This window comes from Xiphophorus hellerii, chromosome 11 (assembly GCF_003331165.1).
Source record: "Xiphophorus hellerii strain 12219 chromosome 11, Xiphophorus_hellerii-4.1, whole genome shotgun sequence".
NCBI classification, from domain to species: domain Eukaryota; kingdom Metazoa; phylum Chordata; class Actinopteri; order Cyprinodontiformes; family Poeciliidae; genus Xiphophorus; species Xiphophorus hellerii.
Genome location: NC_045682.1, coordinates 17,296,327 through 17,313,565, shown reverse-complemented (window position 1 = coordinate 17,313,565; position 17,239 = coordinate 17,296,327). Strand labels below are relative to the sequence as shown.

The 17,239-nt window shown below is 40.6% G+C and overlaps 3 protein-coding genes across 3 annotated transcripts; all 3 read left to right on the top strand.

Annotated features, from left to right (window-relative positions):
• The first annotated feature begins 741 nt into the window (after positions 1 to 741).
• LOC116728826 (cell wall protein RBR3-like) lies at positions 742 to 7,102 on the top strand. Its single transcript, XM_032577143.1, has 5 exons — positions 742 to 2,024; positions 2,320 to 2,503; positions 4,112 to 4,898; positions 5,047 to 5,331; positions 5,426 to 7,102. The coding sequence occupies exons 2-5, from the start codon at positions 2,379 to 2,381 to the stop codon at positions 7,100 to 7,102; spliced, it is 2,874 nt and encodes a 957-aa protein (XP_032433034.1). The 5' UTR covers positions 742 to 2,024; positions 2,320 to 2,378.
• A 965-nt stretch (positions 7,103 to 8,067) lies between these two features.
• LOC116728981 (uncharacterized) lies at positions 8,068 to 11,672 on the top strand. The gene is made up of 5 exons (XM_032577350.1): positions 8,068 to 8,182; positions 8,527 to 8,688; positions 9,170 to 9,236; positions 9,342 to 9,446; positions 10,120 to 11,672. Exons 1-5 carry the CDS (start codon positions 8,106 to 8,108, stop codon positions 10,963 to 10,965), a joined length of 1,257 nt encoding a protein of 418 aa, XP_032433241.1. The 5' UTR covers positions 8,068 to 8,105; the 3' UTR covers positions 10,966 to 11,672.
• Positions 11,673 to 12,341: 669 nt separating this feature from the next.
• rom1a (retinal outer segment membrane protein 1a) lies at positions 12,342 to 16,561 on the top strand. Its single transcript, XM_032575649.1, has 5 exons — positions 12,342 to 12,433; positions 12,661 to 12,903; positions 14,785 to 15,215; positions 15,305 to 15,551; positions 15,757 to 16,561. Exons 2-5 carry the CDS (start codon positions 12,754 to 12,756, stop codon positions 15,967 to 15,969), a joined length of 1,041 nt encoding a protein of 346 aa, XP_032431540.1. The 5' UTR covers positions 12,342 to 12,433; positions 12,661 to 12,753; the 3' UTR covers positions 15,970 to 16,561.
• Positions 16,562 to 17,239: the final 678 nt, after the last annotated feature.

Here is a 17,239-nt window from a genome sequence, read left to right as displayed (position 1 = left end):
TGTAAAAATAGCATATTTAATTATGTTTTGTAAAAAGAAATCTGACTTTACATCAGTTATAATACAAAACTCTTTAAAAGGTACTACATTAATTTTTTTTTTCTGCTTTCTTACTTACCATCTCTTCCTGTTTGCTGTAACAAACAGTATTTGATATGTACAGACAACGGAGGGAACATTTTGTGTCATAAAATTAGGGCAAACTCAATAACGAAACAGTTTAACGCTGTTTATTTCTTCTGTTGCTATACGGCGTGAACAAAGGTACACACACGAGGACATAGATAGAGAATTAGGGTAATATGTGTCACATTCAAGAATTTATTAGAAAATTGTCTATAAAACACACTTTGCTTCCTCAAATAATTTTTAAAAAATATTTCTCAGCAGAACTGTTTTAATCCAGGCACACTGGAAGATTTAGCAGAAGGAAACACTGTTTGAGGTCAATACTCAGCATCTTAAATTGATTTAAGTTTAGACTTTGAATAGACCAATCTAAAACCATCTTTTTTTTTAACCACTGAAAGTTGATCTGTATGGCATGCTTCAATTTATTGTTCTGCTGTCTTTGACCTTTAGGTTAGCAACCGCTAGCGGCTAGCTCAGGGGTGGGCAATCCTGGTCCTCGAGGGCCGGTGTCCTGCAACTCTTGGAGGTCTCTCTGGTCCAACACACTTGAATCCAACAGCTGAATCACCTCCTAAGTGCAGTCAGGTTCTCCAGAGTTCTGCTAATGACCTCATTATTTGACTCAGGTGTGTGGAAGTAGAGATACATCTAAAAGTTGCAGGAGGCCGGCCCTCGAGGCCTGGAGTTGCCCACCCCTGGGCAAGCTGAAGCCTCTTCTTCAAGATTTTACCCGTTACAACTCCTGGTTCCATCAATACGTCTCGATGTTCATGTCAGGAAATGACAAGGCAGATCCAGATCATCACACTACCCTCACCATGTTTGATTATTAGTATGTTTGTTTTGCTTTATTTTTTTATTCTGTGTAACAAGATCTACATCTTCCCAGATGTTCTCTTCTGTCGTGTAAGTTGACAGAATATTTTTCCCAAAAACTTGGGGATCATCACAATGTTTTTTTGGTAATGTGAGACAGATTTTTTTGATCATGGCCTTAAAACTTGATCATCGATTCCACTGCTCGCCTAAAGCTTTCCTTTTGTTGAATCATGAATGTTGACCTTAAACGAGAAAAATGAGACCTGCAGAGTTTTAGATGTTGTTCCAGGGTCTTGTGTGACCTCCTGGATGAACCGTCAGATCCGCTCTTGGAGACAACTGTGAAGGTGGGTCACTGTTCCACACTTTGTCCATTTGTGGAGACTTTATTGAAGTGTAAAAACTACAGAAATTGCTAACCCTTAACAGAATAATAGATGTCAACAGCATTTCTAATCTGTTCTTTATTTTCTTCTTAGATTGGTGCATCTAAGAAGAGATTTTTTTTTTTTTTTTTGTTGTTGCCTACTTTATGTTGGCAGGTTTTATGTAAAAGATTTCTTGATTCTACAAGTGTGGCTGGTGAAATTAAACCCAGCTTTCCAAAAAACAATATTGCTTGCAGATATTTCTTCATTTAGTTGAATGATGTAATAACTGAACTGCAAACCAGCAGGTGGAAATGGCTTTTCCCTCTGGACCTGGTTCATTTGTCCTGTTTCTTTCTTGTGAACTAAAACGGCTTTTCTATTTATCATATCACCATCGTCTCATCTTAAAATTTGATTGATGACGTGTCAATAAACCTAAACACATCTGTATGAATAGCTTATGGTCATAATTTATATTGCTGTTTATATGTTGTACTCATTCATACTTTCTTTTATTGATTCCTGCAAAAGCAGTCACACGCTGTACTGTTTTTAGTGGAGTCCAGCTCAGATCAAAGCCCTTCTGTCATTGGTTGGCACAGAGATATATATTGATATGTCAGGATGGGTTTTGCTTGTGCTTGTGCAGTTAAGAGGGGGCATCACAGAGGGAACATAAGTGTAAACACCCCTGCTCTCAACGTAAGTACAGATACTGATTGTACAGTAACTTATCTTTTAGACTGTTTATCAATTTAAACATTTATTGCAGTATTCTGTTGTATTTTTAAAAAATATATATAACATTTCATCATTGCTTTCTTACAAAGCAAGTATTGGTTATGCTTCATGTCATGGTGTTTCATTGTATATCAAGCTTACATTAATTATTACATTCATATAAAATATTAAATGCACAATTTCATTATAATTCTTTGAGTTAAAAAAAAACACATGAAAACAGTATAATTTAAACTGATTGAATGTTTTATTTCAGTCCTCAGCTGCTGCCTCGCTGGATGAGGAAATATTTTAGACCAATGCAAGGGGTCTCAAATGTCTGACCATCAAGAAAAAGAACTGAAGCACAGAAAGGCTAAACAAGTGATGCAGCATCGCCACCACCAAGTCCATCACCACCATCACTACCATCACCGGTCCGATGACAACACCAGTCAAGAGTAAGTCTGTGGCTACTTCTCCCTGCTTCAGACTGCTCTCAGCGCCTTGCAAAAATCTTCATATCACTTGAACTTTTTGGTAAAACTTTATTTGAAGGGGTGCTCATGACACTGTCATAAATGTGGCATGACGCCTTTTATGAACAGGAATGAGTCCCTACGAATGTTTATGACTGTTGTCATGAAGTGTCATTCGATAAATTATGTCACTTTTAATGCAAAGTTGCTTTGAAAGTAGAATTAAAGGTCTGTTAAACGTACAAACTTAACATTATTTGGTAAATAATGACACTTTAGAACAAGGTTTTCATTTATTTTTAATGCTACTTTTAAAGCAACATTGCATTAAAAGTGACATTATTTACCAAATGACACTTCATGACAACAGTCATTAACATTCATAGGGACCTTATTCATGTTCATAAAAATTTCACATTTATGATAGTAGACAGTCAGTCTTATGAACACCCCGTCAAATAAAGTGTTACCAACTTTTTCATGTTTGTCACATTACAACTATAAACTTTATTGCATTTTATGTCACATTTAGAGATATAGTAGTAGTGCATAGTGAAAAAAAGAAGAAATTTTTTTTATATATACTAACAAATTACGGCATGCATCTGGATTGAGCCCCTTTTAAACTGACACCCATCAAGACAATCCAAGAAGAATAAAAGTTCCTTCAGAAGTCACCTAAATTGCAAAAATAGTTCATTTATGTGTAGTTCAACCTCACTATATGCAGCTGTTCTCTGACAAGTTCATAAGGAACAAGGAATTCAGCAAGGTGGTCAATTGTTTGTGTCAATTTCAAAACAAGTTAGGTCCAAAAACAGTATGTCCAAAATGAAACAGAGATGGGAGCATCTCATGCTGCAAGGATGCTTCTTTTGAGGAAGAACAGGAAACCAATCAGAGCTGATGGTGGTAAGATGAATTTAACTGAGAACTGTCCAAAAACCAGTGGTGTGAGAATGCTTTTCTTCATCAGGCATAGGGAAACTGGTCAGAATAGACAGTGGATAGAGCTAATTAAACAAAATTTGTTAGAGACTGCAAAAGAAATGAGACTGGCACAGATTCTAGTAGGTCAAGGATCCGTACAGGCAGATCTACATTAGAGAGGTTTAGATTATGTTATTCAAACTAGAATCAAAAGTTGAGATTTAAATTAAATTGAGACTTTGTGGCAAGACTTAAAAACTGCTGTTAAGAGATACTTTCCATCAAATCTAACTGAGTTTGTGGGATTTTGCAAAGAGGAATCGACAAAATTTGCAGACTCCAACTGTGCAGCGGTGGTATAGAAATACCACAAAAGATTTCCTACTGCAGCTCCAGTTAAAGGTGGTTCTACAAAGTATTGACATAGAAACACATTTTTTTCTGATTACCAGGAGTAAAAACTTTCGAAAACCATGTTTTTCCTTCCACTTTGCAATTATGTGTTATGACATGAAATATGCCCAAAAAACACCTTCATGAGATATGAATGCTAAAGTGTAATTCGTTTTTTTCTCATTTTATGTTAGAAATTTAGAGGCAAAGTTAATCTCTTATTACTGTGATTCAGATATTCTAACTATAAAATGTTTTTTTCAACAGCACCCCGTCAACAGTGGACAGCGGCGATCATCCTCCACACAACCAAAATCACGGGGAACATGAGAAGAGTCATTCTTCACACCCTCACCATGGTCATCATAGGCAAAAGCATCGTAATTTTTCTGTTTCAGAAACCTCCTTTGACTCCTCATCTTCATCGTCTTCCTCATCAACATCCTCTTCCTCTTCATCCTCTTCCTCATCATCACCTTCCTCCTTCTCCTCTTCTTCGTTTTCCTCCTCTTCAACAACATCTTCTTCCACCTCTAGTCTTTCTACTGGAAACACCAGTGACTCTTCAGATACATACACTCACAGGAAGCCTCAGCATTCCCAGTCTTTCACTGACATTTCTACAAAACATCGGTACTTTGAAGAAGAAGAAGAAGAAGAAGATGATGACACTGCCCCTTTAATAATTAAAAGAGGAAGTCAGCACAGGATATCTGTCAAGCAGAAAAAAGGCATTGAGAAATCTTCCCGCAACTGTCCTACTAGAGCAGGATTCAAAAATCAGCAAACAAGTACAAGAGGTTTAGGAAATGATGGAAGCTTCCGCAAGGCAAAATCAATGGAGGATCTCAAAGCACCCAAAAATAAAGGAGGAAATGGAAGCAATGAAGGAGATGAGCTGGAGAGGAGCAAAAGTGAAGCTAAGAAGAATTTAATGAAAGAAAAAATGCAGTTTTCTGCCTTCCTTAACGAGATTACACGGCAAGTGCTCAGCCCAATGAGACTTACCTCTCTTGGGGTCACAGATGCTCAAAGACCCTGGAGCCCAGGACAGGTCTCCACCAGATCCAGGGAGACAGACAGTAGCACTGACAAACCCAGACAGCAGAGAAGTCGTGCTGCAAGTGCAGACTCAATTAGCTCAAGCAGACACTCCCGTACTAGCAAGCATTCTAAGTCTTCTCGTCTGTCTCACTCTAAAGCTTCCCATCATCCCGGTGTCTGCTCTGACAGTCCATCTGGTCATCCAAAGCACAGACGTAGAAGCTGTCGCTCAAGATCTCCAGCTCGTGAGCATCAATCTCGATTGCCTTCTCGAAAGCACTACCACCGCCATCGTTCCAATCACCATAACAATGAAGATTGCAACAGTCCAGGTCATCACCAACATGAAAGATATGGCCATACTACTAGTCATCACCATCACCATAGACACCACAATGCACCACATTGCCATCAGTCTGGAGACAAAAATCATGAAGATAATTGTAGCCCAACTCATCATCATGAAGATCATCATAGTTCAAATCATCGCTATCACAGCCATTCAAGCTCACGGCCTACCACTCCTCATCTGCATAGACAGTCACAGTTCAACCAGTGACATTGGAGATCCTCACAGTCCAACACGTCCACATCACCATAGTGAGCACAAGGATAGGCCTCATCCCTATGAAACCCACCAGCACTACCATGTGGACTCCCATAAAGAAGCTAATCGGCATCATCATGGAGACCACCACAATCCAGGCCATCATCACCATGGAAGGCACCAAAGTCCTGGGCATCGTCATCATCATCATGGGGACCACCATGGTACAGGTCACCATCATCATGGCAACCACAATAGCCCAGGTCACCATCATCATGGCGACCATCATCATGGCGACCATCGCCATGACGACCACCACAATCCAGGTCACCATCACCATGACGACCACCACAATCCAGGTCACCATCACCATGACGACCACCACAATCCAGGTCACCATCACCATGGCGACCACCACAGTGCAGGTCACCATCATCATGGAAATCTCCATAGTGCAGGCCATCATCATCATGGAGGTCACCACAGTCCAGGCCATCATCAAGATGCAGAACGCCACCACCATGGAGATGACCACAATCCAGGCCACCATCATCATGAAGATCACCACAATCCAGGCCACCATCATCATGAAGATCACCACAGTCCAGGCCACCATCATCATGAAGATCACCACAGTCCAGGCCACCATCATCATGAAGATCACCACAGTCCAGGCCACCATCATCATGAAGATCACCACAGTCCAGGCCACCATCATCATGAAGATCACCACAATCCAGGCCATCATCAAGATGCAGAACGCCATCACCATGGAGATGACCACAATCCAGGCCACCATCATCATGAAGATCACCACAATCCAGGCCACCGTCATCATGAAGATCACCACAATCCAGGCCACCATCATCATGAAGATCACCACAGTCCAGGCCACCATCATCATGAAGATCACCACAGTCCAGGCCATCATCAAGATGCAGAACGCCATCACCATGGAGATGACCACAATCCAGGCCACCATCATCATGAAGAACACCACAGTCCAGGCCATCATCAAGATGCAGAACGCCATCACCATGGAGATGACCACAATCCAGGCCACCATCATCATGAAGAACACCACAGTCCAGGCCACCATCATCATGAAGATCACCACAGTCCTGGCCACCATCATGACACAGAGCACCACAGTCCAGCCCACCGTGACCATGATGTTGACCACTACAATCTGGATCACCATCATCATGGTGACCACCACAGTCCAGGCCGTCATCCTCATGTTAACCATCGTAATCTGGGTCACCTTCATCATGGTGGCCATCACAGTCCAAGCCATCATCATCACCAAGATTACCACAGTCCAAGCCATCATCATCATCATCAAGACGACAGTCCAGGACATCACCATGACACAGGCCTCCACAATTCAGACCACCATCATCATGGAGCTCACCATAGTCCAGACCATCATCATCACCCTAAACACCCTCACAGTCCTGACCACAGCCACACTCCAGGTCATCATTCTCATCATAAAATCCACCACAGTCCAGACCACCATCATAGAGACTACCCAAGTTCAGGCCAGCATCATGCAGACCACCATGGTCCAGTCCACCATGAACATGAAGACCATCACAGTCCAAGCCATCATCACAGGGTTCATCACAGTGAAGGCCAGAATCATGGGGACCAGCATAATCTAGACCATCGTAATTATGGAGACCAGAACACTCCAGGTCATAATCATGGACATGACCACAGTCCAGGGCATCATCATAAAGTACACCACAATCCAGACCATCCAGATTTTGGGGATCAGGACACTCCATGCTATCTTCAGGCAGATGACCACAATCAAAGCCATCATCATGGAGACCACCACAGCCCAAGCCATGCTCATGAAGTGCAACACGTAGGTGACAATCATGAAGATCCCCACCATTCTCACCATCATTATGAAAGTCACAGCAGTCCAGGCCATGAACAGACAGTCCACCACAGTCCAGGCAGTGTTCATGAAGCTCATTATAGTCCAGCTAGCCATCATGAAGATGACTGTCACAGTCCAAGTCCTCACCATAAAAGCTACCATACCCCAGGTCATCAACATAGAGACCATCACAATCCAGATGTTCAACGTCATCATGTTGAAACAAATCTTCATCATGACCATCACCTTGAATCTCCGGCAGATCTGAGCCTTAACAGTGATCTTGAACACAACACTCCTGATGATCATCATCCTAATTTAAAGGAGTATTCTGCTATTAGTTCACCTTCACACAGAAAGCCAGAATGTCTGGTCAGCACTGATTCCCCCAGCGACACAAATAATCCCTCTGGTTTGGATGAAGAACGGACAAGTTTCTCCAGGCCATTCCATGTTAAAGTATGGTCTTACTTTTCAAGTTTAAACTTCTGCATGCAATCTATCTTTAGAGTTTGTTCACTTTTAGGGAAGAGTCACAAAAAAATAATCATAAGTTATGTAACAATATTTGTCTCATTTGTTTTCCTATTGATTCTGGCAAGTGCATGCACGTCATGGTGGAAAATAGATTATTTGCGGCAGAACAATAGATTAGACACTAAGCACAAAAGTAATGGAAATCAATTCAGCATCCAAACTAATGGTTTTTATTCTTATGTCCTTTTTAAACCTCTTTAGCGTTTAAACTTTAGCAGTACAGCAGTGCTTCCATTTGAATGTTTTTTTTTTATCTCACCAACATATTTCTTTCTTTTCCCATACAGGAAAAAACGCATGACTTTGGCAGGATCATGTAAGTTCAATGTTTTCCTTTAGGGCAATGGTCTCAACCTGCATTCCTCAAGGGACAGAGTCCAGCAACTTTTAGACGTGTTTCTTGTCTTGCAGACTTGAATTAATTGGCAAAACTTCCTCACTAGCATGCAGTCAAGCTATACTGAGCTATGCTAATTAGCTAATATTGGAGCCAGGTGTGATGAAGCAGAGAGACCTGAAAGTTTCAGGACAGTGGCCGTTAACGAATGGAGTTTGAGATCGCTGCTTCAGGGTTTTGCTAACTGAAAAAGTTATAGATAAAGTGATGGTAGTAACTTATTTAAGTTTTTTTTTTTTTTTTTTTACTTTTTGTTTGTCTAGGATACTGCAAAACCAAAATGAAGGTCTGCAGCAAAGTTTACTGAAGACAGCAGTGAGGATGGAGTGTTTGGGAGAAGAGTTCATCAGTAGCCAGAAGATCCTGGAAACTGAACTTCAGAGGACTCGCATGGAGCTCAGCAACCTCATGGGCAGGTTTAACAGGTGCCTCCAGAATAAAAACATGTTCATCAGAGGAGAATGGTTCGAGATGACAGAAAGCCAAAAGCAGACTAAATAACCAGTAATCCATCCAAAGCTATGCAGAATACTGTGAAGCAGATGGGCTATAGCAATGGAAAACCATGCTATAGCCTGTTTCCTGTTGTTTCCTGTTCTGTCTCCCACAAAACACGAAACAAGGATGCAATTTACAAAAGCACATTGTAAATTGTACAATAGAATAGAGTCATGGACTGACGGCAAGTCCATATCGATATAATGTTATTTTCCCAAAATGGATTCAAATCTCTAAGGACTGTTTTAGACACCTTTTTTTGAATGACTGATACAGATAATTGCCACAATTGTAAAACACATTACTGACTGGAAAGGTTTAACTGATAAAGTGGTGACTGTACTTGCATGGTAACATGTTGCACATACAGTATATGTTCTTTACTCTGCTTCTGTCTCTTTCCTTAAGGCTCCATGATGATTGTTCCTCCACACAACAGACCAATAGTCTTCTAGAGTTAAAGCTTCACTCAGTGGTGAGGCAGCAACTCTCCCTCAGTTAACATATTCCTAAATGTTTTGGGGGCGCTGTACTGTGAGCTAGTTATCTTACTTACTGAAGATCTGTGTTTCCCCACCAGCTTCAGAATATGGAAGGAGAGCGAGAAAGGTTGAATCTCCGCATCTCAGAATTGACCGAGCAACTGAGTGACGCTCAGTATGCCAGCACCATGGAAGAAATAAACGTGAGAGGCTTACCTTTATCATTACATTTAAGGCAGACATACATTTACTAAAATTGGGCAGAATACAATAAAATATTAATGTATTATGATTGATTTCAGTCTTTATATTTTCTTAAGTCATAACGGCACATTGCGAAGTATCCAAAACAATACAAAGTAATGCATATTTGTGGAGTGGAAGGAAACAGTACCTTACTTATAGACACTTGTAATAACCAATCAACAGATGAATGTTAGCCATGCCCTTATCCTCACCTCTAGACTTTGATGTGCAATTTTGACAGATTAGATTATTTCAGGGTGAAACTGCAGGAACAGGAACCGTGAAATAATTATATGGACATTATATATATATATATTTGCATTTTAATGATATTTGTTTTTTCCATATTTAACATATAAGCTATCCATCAAATTAATTAATTCATTCAAACCTTTATTTATTTCATGGTATAGAGTGGTATGGTATTTAATTACTTATTTAACAATGTATATATTTGTTTAATTTTGTCTTTTTTAACCCTCAATAGGTAAACACCATATAATATTCTCAATCACAGCAAAACACTGGAGATTGTGATTATTAAGTAACAATTTGTGAGAAGGTCAAAGTAGTGTAATTACTTTAGCAAGGCACTATAACTGATTAAGTTTCAACCTCTGTTCACTTTAGGCAACAGCTGGGCCGCGTGAAGTCAACCCACGCTCTCTTTCTGGTGATGCACTCCCGCAGATGACTCCTCCAATCGCTCCCCCACCGGCTCAGTTCATGGACAGCCATAACTATGGGAAAGAAGCAAACTCTGCACCGGAGCAGGCTTTGGGGTCGGTTCCAGAGGAGGAGGAATCTGACTGGTCCGAGGTGGGAGAGGAGACCCCACGCCTCTTACTGACGGGATCAAACAGAGGCCAGGCATGGAGGCCAGAAGAAGCAGACATGGACAAAGACAGCGAGTCAGGAAGTGAGGACCTAGTGAGAAGACACTCTCCGCGCCCTCTGCAGATACCACATCTTCAGTTCACCATTCACAACGAGTTTGTCCCATCGTCCCACACCAACACTTTACCTTCCGGCTTCAAGAATCTGTCTGAGGGCATGCGTAAGGAGGAGAGTTACAGGATCACCACAAGTCCAAATGTTAAGTCTACCATCCTTATCCGGTCTGCGAGCCTAGAAGAAATACCTCTGACACGCCACGACGAAGAGCTCAGAGGAACGGAGGCCGCGCAGAGCCTTCACCATTCAGCTGACGAAGCCGTCGAGGATCTCGATAATCAGATCATTCATCACTGGCGAATGAGCGGTGATAGGGACACGGTCATCAGGAGGCTGATAAAGAGCAGAGCGCCCGAGGAAGACGGCATCCTAGCCAACCTGCAGTCAGCGGAACAGCTGCTCAATCACTTCATATGCGACCCGACGTCGGGTGAAGGAAGAGAGCCGGCCAGGTTTGAGATGCACGGTTGGACCGGGGGGATTCCAGAGGAGGTTCTGAAAGGGGAGCGAACTCAGCTCTGACTGTTCACTGTAAAAAAACAAAACAAAACAAAAACGCTGCTGAAGATTGAGTTTCGAATGCTTGCTAATGTATTTATGTTTTATAATAAACTGTAAATTAGTAGGCACCTTGCCAGTTAACTTCTAATTGTATCTAATTTTCTTTTCATTGTGTTTCATGACAAGCAGTCCACTCCCTTTGTCACTAACACGCTGCTGAACTGATCACAATCCCAGCTATAAAGCAGATTCTTTTCCCTCTTCTTTCATAAACATACCAATGATATTTATGACGGTGTAGCGACAAAGATTTTTACCCAGCATCTAGAGTTGTCTTTTAAATAATGTAGTGATTAATGGATTTGACATGGCTAACAGTTACTGGAGTGAGATAAAACGGTGTAAACACTGAACCACCGCGGTGCAGCTTGAATTCAACCACCGGCTAATTTGTTGCAGAATATTTTGTCGGGAAATGAAAATGTTTAGGGATGGCTTTCTAAATTTTTGTGTTCTCTATGCCGTACGAAATTGTAGACACCATCTTGTTTGCATGTACATGTATATGTATGCTTGTATGTATGCATAGTATTTTGTCTTTATATGACCTCATTATACATTCTTGAACTGTAAACTGTGACAATACTAGATTAGCTTGTCAAAACACCCGATCACAACTCATATAGGTACGTCCATATTCCATTTAATAAAGCAAATAAGTTAGACTCCGTATGTACTTCATGCATTTGTTTTATTTCTTTATGGTTTGGGTAACAACAAAAAGTTGTTTCTGTTTCCAAAACGTTTTCATTTTTTCTATATTTACATTTAACATCAGAGTAATAGGTATTCTGTATAGGGAATGTTATGAGCCTCTTAATTCTGTGCTGAGAGTTATATTTGTCTCTCTTAACTCCTCATTAGCATTAGAAGATAATCATTTCTAATACTCTGCTACTTCACATTCCCCTGGTTAAGGCAGCAGAAACATTTCATCTTTGTAAAAGTTGTCAAGTACTATACAAGTAATTTATTGTCCCTCAAACTTTCAATGCAGTAGTTGAAAATACTGAAAGGGAAAGAAAAGTCATATAAATTGGTCAGTGCAAAATTAATCTATATATTTGACATTTCTGATCTATTTCTAGTAGCCTCATATTTATTTAGATTTATAGAATAAAGATATTTCAAAATCTGTCCCTAAGCTTGAGTGTTTTCACGGACAATGACTTCAGTGACAATATCTTCCTGTCAGATTCGATAAGGCTCGTCATTCTCGTCCCACTGTGTGAGTAACGTGTGCTGAGCAGACACTGGCCTGGATCCACAGACCAGTTTAATAGGATAGGTAGGCATTAGCAGTAAGACGCTCCCACCATCCAGGTTTGCCAAATCCAGTGTGCCAAATCCACTGCGTGGCACACAGGAAGGCGTCCGGCAGTCAGCGGAGAACTGGACTTTTTCACAACGTTTTGTGGAGACCAATAAGGTGAACTTTGGGGCATACACATTTGTTTATTTGAGGTGACACCACTGGAGATGTCGGAATAAAAAATAGTTTTTAATCTCCCAGGATCTGGAGAGGGGTTTTCTAAAATTTTCAGCATCTTTTGTGCAGCTCAGTTGTCCTCTTTCAGTCTTATTGAAATTCAGCAGTCATCTTCACCCTGAGACTTTTGGGGTCTCTTGACTCTAAACTCTCCTCTTGCCTCGCAGACAAAGCACAGCATCGTCTCTCGTTGGCTCGTCGCTCTCCTTCCCCTTCTCCCCCGGTGAGACTCGGGTCCCCCCGAACCTCGCGCTGCAACCATGGTGGTCATGAAGATGAAGTTCCCCTTTCAAAAACGGGTGAAGCTGGCACAGGGACTGTGGCTCCTGTCCTGGTGTGCCACGGTTGCCGGGGCCACGACCTTTACCCTGGGGTGCCTCCTGAAAACGGAGCTGCGCAGGAGAGCAGAGGTATTTGCTGTGATGTCTGTGAAATTCTGGGTATCTTTTTATTATGTAATGTTTAGCATTATTACTAGCTGAAATCATAACATTTAATTTATAGCTTTTTTGAAAGAGTTATTGATATGAAATACAGAACTATTATGCAGCTTATGTTTGTCCATATTAGAAATTTAATCTATGAAATCACAGCTATAACTTCTGGTATGATGCAAAAATAACAAGTGTTTTGGACATTTTATTTTTTTGTTGCAAGTTTTAGGATACTATTGCTGATGCAAAGTATCAAAACATTTTCAAACATCAGCATGGACTTTGGGAATATATTTGTAATTTGACAAATTGGTCAATATAACACAAAACATCATTAACTCTGAATCAGCAAAGGTTTACAGACCTTTGACCCACTTTGGATCCTGATTAATCATTTCTTAAATCAGGCTCTCGGTCAAACTAATCCCTTATTCTGAAGGCTGTCACCTTTTCCTTAAATAAATCTGTGCTTTTATTTGATCTTATTTAAAAAAAAAATCTTGAATCAACTAGAACATGTACTTTTACATAGTACTTTGCACTGAATTGCAAAGTAAAGAAAGAAAATGTCGACTATGTTACAAGAACTATTGGTCGTTTGGATGTTCTGGTAAGTTTTGTGGTCTGATGGGACAAAGATTGAGCTGTTTGGCCACGATGGCATAAAGAATGTTTGGAAAAATCAAGGTGAGACTCTAAAACATAAGAAGACTACACAATGCAGTCGAATTTGGTGGTGGTAGTATCAAGCTGTTGATAGTGGGTCAAAATCTTGTGTTTTAATCGGTTTCAGCAGGAAATAAAGTATCTTATCACCTTTAATATAAAACAGATAGATGTAGTTTACATTTTTTTAATACAGATGTACATTTTAAACTGAGTTATTATTCTTCCACTCATGTTTAGTAACTACAGTTATTGTGAGCAAGCACATTTAAGTCCATGTTGTCTTTGGAGACCTCCTCAAAGCTCACAAGGCTGCGCTGAAACCAAAAATGGATTTTTATTTCACATCTTCAAAAATTTTTCTAGAAAACACAAAAGAAAGCTTTTGTAAGCTTTAGGGAGTTTAAATATTCTTCACTCATTTAAGAGCAGAAATCCCTACTGCTTTTCGTAGCACCACCCAGTGGTAAACTGATGTTTCTCTAGGAAAGCCCTTCTGGTGCAGAGCACATGAGTGAGTTTAAGGTCACAATACAATAGTTATGATCTCACTTCAATGTTTTAAAAAAGCTTTAAAAAAAGAGAGAAAAATTATGTGTACAGATAATTAAAAAAAAAGAACAGTGGAAATAGTTTGCATTGTTTCAATTGAATATGACTTCAGTAAATCAGAAATGAACTGCCTCAATCGAACAGTTCAGTGTTTGAAATTTCATCAAATGGATCTGAGTAATTTTGGCATGAAAAGTTTGGCCATTTGTGATTTGTGAATGCTTCGATCATTGATGAGAAGGTCTGCCACTGGAAAGAAAAACTCTTATCTTTTTCTTGTCAACATTATACCAGGGGAAAGCAAGGCGAGGCAACTTTATGTATACAGCATCTTTTGACCAGAAATAACTCAAAGTACTTATATAAAAAGGTTAAAAACAACACGTAATAAGAAAAACATATCAAACAGATTAAACTGGTGCCAAAATAAAATAAAGTTTAAAAATGAGACAATAAAGTTGTAGGCACTGGGTACATATTGTAATGCATCATCACTTTGTGGATACATGGAACCGGTAGCATATTTTCACATAGTTTTTTATTAATAAGTGCACATAAATTTATGACATAGAGTTCACAATCAAAGAAACCTAACTTATTGAATTCACATTTTCAGCATTTTGCATGTCCAACTTTCAGGTAATGGCTAACACAGATATACATATCGTGCCCAACACCCTCATGATTGTTGGTCTGGCGTCTTTGGGCATCAACTACTTTGCCTCAAAGATCTGTCAGGACGCCTTGGACGCCGGTCGATTCCCTCGCTGGAAGAACTTCCTGAAGCCCTACTTCGCTGTCTCATGCTTCTTCACTGTCCTCATGCTGCTGGCCATCATCATGAGCTATGCCATGAAGGGCAGCTTGGAGTCTTCCCTGAAAGCCGGCCTGAGGAACGGCATCCGCTTCTACAAGGACACGGACACCCCGGGCCGTTGCTTCCAGAAGCAAAACATCGACCGCTTGCAGATGGAGTTCCAGTGCTGCGGAAACAATGACTTCAGGGACTGGTTTGAGATCCAGTGGATCAGCAACCGCTACCTTGACTTCAGCTCCACGGAAGTGAAAAAGTAAGTAGATGCGACCAAAAGAGCTCACCATGAAGACGTATCCATAGAGAACTCTTTCTGAGACAGTAGTGTCTTACGTCTTTCCGTAGCCGCATCAAGAGCAACGTAGACGGACGCTACCTGGTGGATGGAGTCCCGTTCAGCTGCTGCAACCCCAGCTCTCCGCGACCGTGCATCCAGTATCGCCTGACCAACAACTCAGCTCACTACAACTACGACTACCAAACCGAGGAGCTCAACATCTACCTTAGAGGCTGCAGAGAGGCACTGGTCAACTACTACATGGGTTTGATGAACACCATTGGAGCTGGAGTGTTGTCCATCTTCCTCCTACAGGTAAACTTGGAAAAATTTTAAGTTGACTCCTGCTAATTTCAAACTAGTGTCTGGTGTTTCCATGAGTTTTTTTAAAAATTTGCCATTGACCTTTGGCTTTCTGTGCATTGGTAAATAAGAAACAAAGTCCCTTATTGCAGCAGGTTGTGTTGATATTTACATTGCCAGCCTCTCATTCCTTCTTCCGTTTCTTTCCCTGCCTAAGGGCTCCGTACTGGTGAGCTTGCGCTTCCTGCAGACCGCCATGGAAGCAGTGGCAGGGAAGGAGAACACGGAGATCGAGACCGAAGGGTACTTGCTGGAGAAGGGAGTGAAGGAAACCGTCATGGAGTACCTGGATCCTGTGCTCACGTTCCTGCTGCTCAAAAACAAGGTGCAAGAAGGGACAGCCGGAGAGACGACCACTGCGCCCGCCTAAACCGCACACCCTGTATAGACATGTAAATAATTTTTACAGAGATCATTATTTATTTCAACATAAAAAAGGGGCAATTCGAACAAACAAATTTCTATGAATCTCACAAAATTAGAAAGTGTTTTTTTTTTTTTATTGTCAGTTGGACGATGCCAGATATGGTTATTCAGAATGGTCTTCAAATTAAAATTCCACCCAGGGACCTTGAGTACAAATTTAAAAAGCACAAAAGTTACAGTAAAAATATAAAACCTCAAAGAATTTTCTAGGAATATACATTGTCCAAATAAAGTACCACTTTTTAAAATTCCTTTCTATTTTTTTCCTGTTGCAAGCTGTACATGACTGGCAACCCGTCATTGTTGTACTGTATTTGTTTGTTGCTTTTGAAAGTGATCTACCATTTGCATTCTTACAGCCGAAAGCAATAAAGCAGTATTTGATGAGGCAGTGTACACAGAGGATTTTTGTGGACTTATGAAAACAGAGATGTAAAGCTGACCGTAGAGAGACATGAGGCGCAATGCTCCGCTGCGTAACAGGACTATGACATAATTTAACAGATGACTTATTAAAATTTGAAGTTGCTAAATGCCTTATGGCGTGGCGTCCCTTTTCCTTTTTTTTCTAACGTAAATAAAGCACATGCGAATATTGTAATACATTTCTCTTCATAGCGAGTCCTCCGGCCTGCATCTCTGCCCTTGCTTCTCCTCTCTCGTGAAGGAATTGGATTAAGAAGATTGATTAAGCGGTGTCAGTAATTCAGTTAAAGCCATCGAGTGTGTCCCCTGTCCTGACACCTTTGTTAAAGCTGATAAACCCATTTACAACTGTAATCCCCATCCTGCTGAACTCTGCATTTACTCACCTGTGTCAGGTGGATGGAACAAGCAAAGGGAACTGTGCATGTATTCAAATGCTAAAAATGTAAACAATTCTGCGGGATACAATTTGACAAACATTCTAAAAGTCTGGATGTTCTGTTCTTTGAACATGGATCTTATTTTCTGAAGTTTGTTTTTCAGTCTGTGGAAATGTTTTTAAGTTCTACAACTACCACTAAAACAACTGTGGCTGCTACACCCACTACTATTAGTAATAAAATACAAATAATATTCCATCCATCCATTTTCTAACACCCTTGTCCCTAGTGGGGTCAGGAGGGGTGCTGGTGCCTATCGCCAGCTAACGTTTCGGACGAGAGGCGGAGTAGACAAATAATATTAATTAGTATTATTATTGACTGCATAATGGTGGGGTTGTCAGCACC

Bases quoted from the DNA above. Each gene is read 5' to 3' on its own strand.
- LOC116728826 (XM_032577143.1), top strand. From the start codon at position 2,379: ATGTCTGACCATCAAGAAAAAGAACTGAAGCACAGAAAGGCTAAACAA. The intron at 2,504-4,111 runs GTAAGTCTGTGG...TTTTTTCAACAG, and splicing joins GATGACAACACCAGTCAAGA to CACCCCGTCAACAGTGGACA. The intron at 4,899-5,046 runs GTCTCCACCAGA...CTCACTCTAAAG, and splicing joins GACCCTGGAGCCCAGGACAG to CTTCCCATCATCCCGGTGTC.
- LOC116728981 (XM_032577350.1), top strand. From the start codon at position 8,106: ATGTTTTTTTTTTATCTCACCAACATATTTCTTTCTTTTCCCATACAG. The intron at 8,689-9,169 runs GTGCCTCCAGAA...TCTTTCCTTAAG, and splicing joins CTCATGGGCAGGTTTAACAG to GCTCCATGATGATTGTTCCT. The intron at 9,447-10,119 runs GTGAGAGGCTTA...TGTTCACTTTAG, and splicing joins GCACCATGGAAGAAATAAAC to GCAACAGCTGGGCCGCGTGA.
- rom1a (XM_032575649.1), top strand. From the start codon at position 12,754: ATGGTGGTCATGAAGATGAAGTTCCCCTTTCAAAAACGGGTGAAGCTG. The intron at 15,216-15,304 runs GTAAGTAGATGC...GTCTTTCCGTAG, and splicing joins AGCTCCACGGAAGTGAAAAA to CCGCATCAAGAGCAACGTAG. The intron at 15,552-15,756 runs GTAAACTTGGAA...TCCCTGCCTAAG, and splicing joins TGTCCATCTTCCTCCTACAG to GGCTCCGTACTGGTGAGCTT.